The sequence below is a fragment of the Anser cygnoides genome, chromosome 30, assembly GCF_040182565.1.
Source record: "Anser cygnoides isolate HZ-2024a breed goose chromosome 30, Taihu_goose_T2T_genome, whole genome shotgun sequence".
Lineage (NCBI taxonomy): Eukaryota > Metazoa > Chordata > Aves > Anseriformes > Anatidae > Anser > Anser cygnoides.
Genome location: NC_089902.1, coordinates 1,216,997 through 1,225,315, shown reverse-complemented (window position 1 = coordinate 1,225,315; position 8,319 = coordinate 1,216,997). Strand labels below are relative to the sequence as shown.

General features: G+C 50.9%; 1 protein-coding gene across 1 annotated transcript; it reads right to left on the bottom strand.

Moving 5' to 3' along the window:
• Positions 1-376: 376 nt before the first annotated feature.
• On the bottom strand, positions 377-1,306 carry LOC125181631 (olfactory receptor 14J1-like). Its single transcript, XM_066984911.1, has one exon. It carries the CDS (start codon positions 1,304-1,306, stop codon positions 377-379), a length of 930 nt encoding a protein of 309 aa, XP_066841012.1.
• Between the last annotated feature and the right edge of the window lie 7,013 nt (positions 1,307-8,319).

The following is an 8,319-nucleotide window of genomic DNA, read 5'->3' as shown; positions in this document are numbered from 1 at the left end:
CCAGCCCTGACTCCCTCACCCAGCACCCCGTGCCCTCCATCCCCTGTGTCCAGGTGGCACCCAAGCACAAGAGTGAGGCCTTGATCATGGCATTCCCTGAGCGCCTTCTGCACTCCAGTTTGGGAAGAAGAGCCCTGAGCAATGAGCAACTTCACTTTTATTGACAAGATGCCACAACAGAGGCCAGGTCTCATTTAGGAATAAACACATTCAGAGAAAGCCTCTGGGTCACACAGAGGGTTGGTCATCTGGAAAAGAGGAATGAAAACAAATATTTAACTGCAAACAAAATTACAATCAATACTATACATAAAGGTCAAAAATTGCCTGAGATTAACCTCAGTTAAACAAGAAAAGTGAGACAGCCAATTCATTGCTAAGTAAATATTACCACTAGAATCATTTTCTTCAGTGTGTCTTTGAGGTCCTGGTTCCTCATGCTGTAGATGACGGGGTTCACTGCTGGAGGTACTACCACATATAAAACTGCCACCACCAGGTCCAGGGATGGGGTGGAGATGGAGGGGGGTTTCAGGTGTGCAAATATGATAGTGCTGATAAAGAGGGAGACCACGGCCAGGTGAGGGAGGCACGTGGAAAAGGCTTTGTGCCGGCCCTGCTCAGAGGGCATCCTCAGCACAGCCCTGAAAATCTGCACATAGGACAGCACAATGAAAACAAAACAGCCAAATGCTAAACAAACACTAAACACAAGTGCCCAAACTTCCTTTAGGTAGGTGTCTGAGCAGGAGAGCTTGAGGATCTGGGGGATTTCACAGAAGAACTGGTCCACAGCATTGCCTTGGCAGAGGGGCAGGGAAAATGTTGTGGCCGTGTGCAGGACAGCATTGAGAAAGCCACTGCCCCAGGCAGCTGCTGCCATCTGGGCACAAGCTCTGCTGCCCACGAGGCTCCCGTAGTGCAGGGGCTTGCAGATGGCAACGTAGCGGTCGTAGGACATGACAGTGAGAACTGAATATTCTGCTGATATGAAGAAGAGAAAGAAAAAGACCTGGGCAGCACACCCTTGACAGGAGATGGCCCTGGAGTCCCAGAGGACATTGGCCATGGCTTTGGGCAGAGTGGTGGAGATGCAGCCCAGGTCGAGGAGGGCGAGGTTGAGGAGGAAGAAGTACATGGGGTTGTGGAGGCGGTGGTTGCAGGCTACGGCGGTGAGGATGAGGCCGTTGCCCAGGAGGGCAGCCAGGTAGATGCCCAGGAAGAGCCCGAAGTGCAGGAGCTGCAGCTCCCGTGTGTCTGTGAATGCCAGCAGGAGGAACCCGCTCACAGAGCTGCTGTTGGGCATTTGCTGGTTCTTGGCATGCGTTTCTGTCCCAGGGGGATAAAAAGCATTAATAAATCCAAAAACTTTTATGAGAAAATCTTTTTCTCTTTCTCAATTAATCCAATGTAATGACTGTCCTCTTTCAGGATTACAGTTGGCAGGTGCCTTTCAGGAGGTCTTACTGACACTGCCTGAGGATATCCCACTGAATAGGGGATTCTGCTGTGAGCAACACGAGGCAGTCCTGCCCAACAACAAGAGGTTAAGAGGAACATTGGCTCATTTCACATTCAAGTCACCTGCTAATAAGGAGCTTTTTCATATTGTTGCTCACAATTCATCCATTTGCAGAGCATGGCTGTGGGGATTTATTTTTGTATTTTTTTTTTATTTTTTTATTTTTTTATTTTTTCTAGCTGCCCACCCCAATCCTGAGGACTTTTTCTAAGGCAGAAATCCTGGGCATTTCTGCTGCAATCCAAGAGAAAACCTGTGGATCATCAGAGGCAAAGGGACTGTCCCTTCAATACAGAGTGTTCTTTAGAGAGGCCAGCCAGTCTGTCCATCACAGCTGGTCACAGCTGCCCTGTACTGGCATCCACCTGAGATGCAGGACAATTGCACTCAGAGGTTCATAGAGTCATAGACTCATAGAATATCCTGACTTGGAAGGGTTCCACAAGGATCGTCAAATCCCACCCCTGAATCTGTATATAAGCACCCAAAAATTGGTCCACATGCCTGAGGGTGTTGTCCAAATATTTCTTAAATTGTCATAGCCTCAGTGCTGTGACCACTTCCCTGCGGTGTTTGCTCCTGTGCCTAAAAAACCTGGACACTTCAGGGAGCAAAAGAATCCAGGCTCAACGTGCCCATCTCCAGACCCCTCACCCTGTCCCCGTACTCCCCTTCCCCCAAGCACCCCGAGGGCTCACTCCATGGGCAGGTGAAACCCCCATCCCCAGGCAGCCTGGGAACAAGAGCAGCAGCAGCACGGCCAGGTGGAGAAGCCAGGAGGAATGGCAGCGTGCTGCTGCCAGGGGAGGCAAGGCCAGGGAGGGACAGACGGACACTCAGCACACCCTCCTGTGCTGCAGCTCTGCCTGCAGAGGAGGCAGCTCCTGCTCATTGCAAACTATCTCTGCTCCCCTCAAGCCCCCAGACACCACCCAAAGGCAGGGCACTGGGCATCGGAGGGTTTGCAGCTCCTAAAGATCAGCTAGGATAAAGTCTGAGAGGACCACAATGATGATGTTGGTGCAGTCTGTGGGCTGAGGAGTGGGAAGGGACTTTATGATAAAGTTCATTGATGGCATATTGGTCCCTCACTGCAATGCTCTAGGAGTCTCAGTCTCCTGTACAATCCTGACAAACCATTACCATGGAACCTGCCTCCCCTCCACCGCAGGATTCTTCAGGCACAGAGTGCAAAAAAGCCTTGCCTTTCTGGTAGCCCCTGCCTTGATCTTTCTCTTGAAAAATGCAATCATAAATGCCATTCACTAAAGCATTTTCTACTCCTCGCTGGAGAAACAGTGAGACCCATCCCAACAGATGCTATCAACCATCGGATGTTCCAGCTGTAGAAGACCCCTATGGCAACCCCACCTGCACGACCCTGCTGCCACAGACTGACGGTGCCAAGAGCCTGCAGATCTGTCCTGCCACACGCTGCCCTCTGTTGCTGCGCTCCTCACTGCCTCCAAGCCCTCTCTCCTTCTCTCCTGTCCCCGTGCCAGCTGCGGTCAGAGCCCCCAGCCCTGCTGCGCTGTGCACAGGAGCTGCTCCTGGGCACAGCTGTCTCTCTGCACCACGGCCCTCTTGCCACGAGCTCCCTCTGTCCCACGAGCCCGGCCCAGCTCAGCACCAGACGCCCAGCCCAAGGCATTGGAATCCCCCCTTGGGGGGCTTTGGTGAGGAGCCCACGAACCTCAGGCACTGAGAGACAATTGAAGACATCTCTCAACAAGTCCAAGTCAGAGGCAAGTTTCCTGCAGTGTCCCCCCGAGGGCCAGCACTGACACAGCCTCCCTTGGAGCTCGTTAGAGCAGAGCATTGGAGGCAGTGAGGACAAGGAGGCAAAGGCACTGTAAAGGTGACCCTGATGTGTAGGAAAACTGGATGTGTTTCACTAAGCACAAGGGCCCAGACAATAGTGAATGATTGAAAATTTGAAAAGACAGAAAAAGGAGTTAAAACAGTAATAATAACAATAATAACAATAACAAGAATAACAATAATATGTACAAAGCAAGTGATGCACCATGCAATCCCTGAGAAGCCCCTCACCGATGCTCAACCTGTCCCTGAGCATTGGTCCCCCTGACCCTGGCCAGCCTGCAGCAGGATCTCTTGTGCACGTCCCTTCACCTTCATTTCTTTTACTGCAAAATCAGCTTTCAGAGGAATTTGGAGTATTTTCTTCCCTTTCTCAAACACTTCCTCTGCTGTGTCACCCCACACAACAATGCCATCGATGTACTGCAGGTGTTCAGGAGCTTCCTCCTCTTCCAGGGCACTCTGGATCAGTCCATGGCAAATGGTAGGGCTGAGTTTCCTGCCCTGGGGCAGTCGATGCCAGGTTGAAAGCAAGCTGTGACCTTCCATCTGCTGGTAAACGCATGGAGAAAAATGCATTAGCGACATCAGTTGTGGCAAAACGCTTGGGTGCCTTTGATCCCAGTGTGCATGGAAGCTCTAGCGTGTCCGGCATGGCAGCACTCAGCACTGCATGACTTCCTTCAGGCCACGACAATCCTCTGTCCGCGGACTCGGTTGGTGCTCTACTGACTGAGGTGCACGGCTGTGGCAGTGATTGGCACCAGCTGTCCTTCAGCCCTCATCAACCCCACAACAGAAGGGTCCTGTGAGAGATCAAGGCAAGGCAGACAACAGCATCATGTCCTCCGCATCCAAGGCAGCTGTGCCAAAAGCCCACCCATACCCTTTTGGGTCTTTGAAATATCTCTCCTCTCCTGAAGCAGTCTCTTCCAAGGATGCACAGAGTCCGGGGCCAGTCCCAGTGGGGTGCTTTTGCCACTCCTTCCCACTGAGACTCACTTCAGCCTCCAGTACAGGTCAGTGTTGGCATCCCCCTGTCACTCCAGACATACAAATGGGTTCACCCCTCCACAGCTTGATGGCACTAGGGTACGCTGTGCAGTGGTGTCCACTGGAGCCTGAGACTTCTGGGGGCCTGATGTGCAAGGCCATCGAATCCACACAGTCCAATACAGCCGATCGTCCCCTTCCTCCCCCTGGCTGGAGGCAGGGCCCCTCTCGTCCTGCTCATAGTATTCCTTACTGTGTCTGCAGGACTGCCCGCTGGAAAGTGGAGCAGCAGTTCTCTAAGAACCCCTTTTAGGGATTGTTTTTCCTTGCCACTCACATACCCGTGCCTCTAGGGTTGAGGCAGATTTTCCATCCCACTTTCTCATGTCCTCTCCATGGTCACACAGGTGAAACCACAGGGTGACACATCGTGTGTACCCACCATCTCTCCTTTCCTGCCCTCTGAGTCCAGGGAGGGGCCCCGTTTCTCCCAGCACCAGAGCAGCATAGGGATAGGGATCGCGTGGTTACTGATGCTCTTAGGACCTCTTCCTCTTGGTCCTCCTACTCACATGATGGCCCAGCTTTTCTGAAGCCTGCCTCATCTTCTTTCTCCTCCTTTCTTGTCTGGGTAGGAGTTTCTCTCCTTTCTTAAAAACAAACAAACAAACAAACAAAAAACAACCTGACTTTCATATCTATTTTTTTTTCTTGCATATAGGAGCAACTGATACAGACACAGGTTGCTTCTCTGGCCCAGACACAGGGCCCATAAAGGGAGCTGGAGTTGCTGCAGGGCATTTTGCAGATGCTGTAGTGGCTGCAGGGTCTGTCAGAGGGGTTGGAGTGGCTGCAGGGCTTGTCACAGGGGTTGGAGTGGCATTGATTGTGGCTCTGTAGGCATAGGCCGAGACCCAACACACTGCAGTGGTATGTGTCTCTTTGGAAATGCCAGGGTGATAACACCACTTTTCCAAGCATTTAACCATTTTTTTTAGGGTTCTACCTTTGCTCAGAGGTGAAGTTCCAAAGCACTGGAGGTGCCCCCTGCTCTAGGTGCCTGCCCAGATCCTCCCACTCTCCCTGCCACTCCTAACTCTCCTGTCTCCATACACATCTGTGGATGGCATGCTTAAGTGGTTGTTTGACATCAAACAGAAGCTGAAACACACTCAGGAGACATAACAATAGGAACATGCTGGTTTGGCCATCCCAAGGATATTCAAAGCTTTGAAGAGCTATTGTAATTAGCGGGGAGGAGAAGGGGGAGGTGAAGGAGAAAGGGAGAGTGAAGAAGTGGGGAAAGGCCTCCCCCACTGTCCATACCAGTTCCACCCCCCCACCTCCTGCCCCACCCCACATAGATTTACTCCCTGAGGAGAAAAGGCAAAAAGTGTAAAAGAGTGCAATTATTAAGAGTTTCTAAGAGATGGAGAGATGGTTCCCGAGGTACAGAGGTGGCAATAATTTTATCCTATCAGAAGTCAGTGTTATCCAATATAGCAAAAGATTAACCTTAAACCTGCCCCCAGAATTGATGAACAGCATGACATGGAAGACAGACTCTTAGCAATGTGCTATACAACACAATTCTGAAAACAAGCACAACAGACCCCAGATCAAAAAGATCGACATTGTGATCAGCAACTGCTAAACTGATCTAATGCTTATTACAACTTACTTTTAAAGCGCTGTGGTCAGATCTGTCGTCTCAACCTTTGTGCTCCACGCTAGGCACCAAGAAGACTTGCAGTGGTCTGACCCGGCAGGCAGCTCAGCACTACAAAGCTATTCATCCACTGGGATGGAGGAGAGAACTGGGAGGAAAAAAAAATGTAAAAGTTCACAGGTTGAGATAAAGGCAGTTTAATAGGACACAGAAGGTATTTTTATTATTATTATTATTGTTGTTGTTGTTGTTGTTATTGACACCAATAGACTAAGGTCATATTTTTATGTGCATATCAAAAGACAGGAAAGGTGGTGGTGATTAATTAGAAAATGTCAGACCTGAGCATGACAGAGACAGTATGGAATAAGTGGTGGATATTGTCCTAGTTTTGGCTGTGATAGAGTTAGTTTTTCTTCCTAGTAGCTGGTATGGTGCTGTGTTTCATATTTACAGAATTACAGAACAGTTTGGGTATGAAAGAACCTTAAAGATCACATCATTCCAACTCCCCTGCCATGGGCAGAGACACCTTCCACTAGACCAGGTTGCTCAAAGTCCCATCTGGCCTTGAACACCTCCAGGGATGGGGCATCCACAAGTTCTCTGGGCAGCCTGTTCCTCCCCACCCTCTGAGTAAAGAACTTCTTTCTAATGTCTAATCTGAATCTACTCTCTTTCAGTTTAAACCATTACCCCTAGTCCTATCGCTACTCTCTTTGATGAAGAGTCCCTCCCCAGCTTTCCTGTAGGCCCCTTTAGGTACTGGAAGACCGCTGTAAGGTCTCCCCGGAGCCTTCTCTTCTCCAGGCTGAACAACCCCAACTCCCTCAGCCTGTCTTCACAGGAGAGGTGCTCCAGCCCCTTAATCATCCTCGTGGCCCTCCTTTGGACTCATTCGAATAGATCCATGTCCTTCTTGTGCTGGGGGCCCCAGAGCTGAGTGCAGTACTCAAGGTGTGGCCTCACCAGGGCTGAGCACAGAGGGACAATCACTTCCCTACTCCTGCTGGCCACAGTATTCCTGGTACAAGCCCGGATGCTGTTGGCCTTCTTGGCCACCTGAGCACACTGCTGGCTCATATTCGGCCAACGATCTACCACTATCCCCAGGGCCCTTATCACCAGCCAGCTGTCCAGCTTCTCTGCTCCCTGTATGGGTGGGGTTGTTATTCCCCAAGAGCAGGGCTCAGCACTTGGGCTTGTTGAACCTCAGAGAGTTGGCCTCAGCCCATGGGTGCAGCCTATCCAGATCCCTCTGCAGAGCCCTCCTACCCTCGAGCAGATCAACACTCTTTCTGAACTTGGTGTCACCTGCAAACTTACTGAGGGTGCACTCGATCCCCTCATCCAGATCACTGTTAAAGATATTGAAGAGAACTGGCCCCACTACTAGGCCCTGGGGGACACCACTAGTGACTGGCCTCCAGTTACCTTTGGCTCCATTCACCACAGCGCTTTGGACTTGGAGACTCAGACAGTCTTTAACCCAATGAAGTCTACGTCCATCCAGGCCTTGAGTTTCTCTGGGAGAATGCTTTGGGAAGTGGTTTCAAAAACCTTATTGAAGCCTAGGTAGCCAACATCCACAGCCTTTCCCTTGTCCCCTGACCACATCACCTTGTCATAGATTGAGATCTGACTTGTCAAGCAGGGCCTGCTTTGGTAAACTCATGCTGACTGGGCCTGATCACCTGGTTGCCCTGGAAAAGTGTTGCGTGATGGTACTCAAGATAATCTACTCCATGAGTTTACCTGGCAAAGAGGTCACACTGACAGGCCTGTAGTTCCCCGGATCATAACAATCAGGGTGAGCCATCTGCCTGCAGACACTAACAGCTGACAGAATGGAGCAACTGTCCAGGGGAACCTTGAGAAACTGCAGGATTTTGCCTACAGAAACATCTTGACATTTAAAAGAAGGAGAGCCCAGTCCCGCACCAGAGGAAGAGGAACCCCACACATCAGGGCAGACTGGGACCCTGCTGAGTGAGCAGTGCCCAGGAGGAGGAGGGCCTGGGCACCACGAGGGATGCCATACGAGCAGTGGTGCTGCTCCCCAGGAACCAGGCCAGCTCCCTACAGAGCTGCCTTACGAGGAGCATGGCCACCAAGAAGATCTGACTTAACATACTCAGCTCAAATTCAGTGAGACACCACCACACAGTGGTCTACATGAGCAGATAACGAGTTACAGGTCTGGGATTCCCTAGGACAGCCTGGTATGGAGAGGATCAAGGATTCTACCAAGGTTGAGAGTCCCAACAGGACCCAGGGCTTTGTGTCCATGGCTCTGGCTGTTGTCTCTGCCACT

Bases quoted from the DNA above. Each gene is read 5' to 3' on its own strand.
- LOC125181631 (XM_066984911.1), bottom strand. From the start codon at position 1,306: ATGCCCAACAGCAGCTCTGTGAGCGGGTTCCTCCTGCTGGCATTCACA.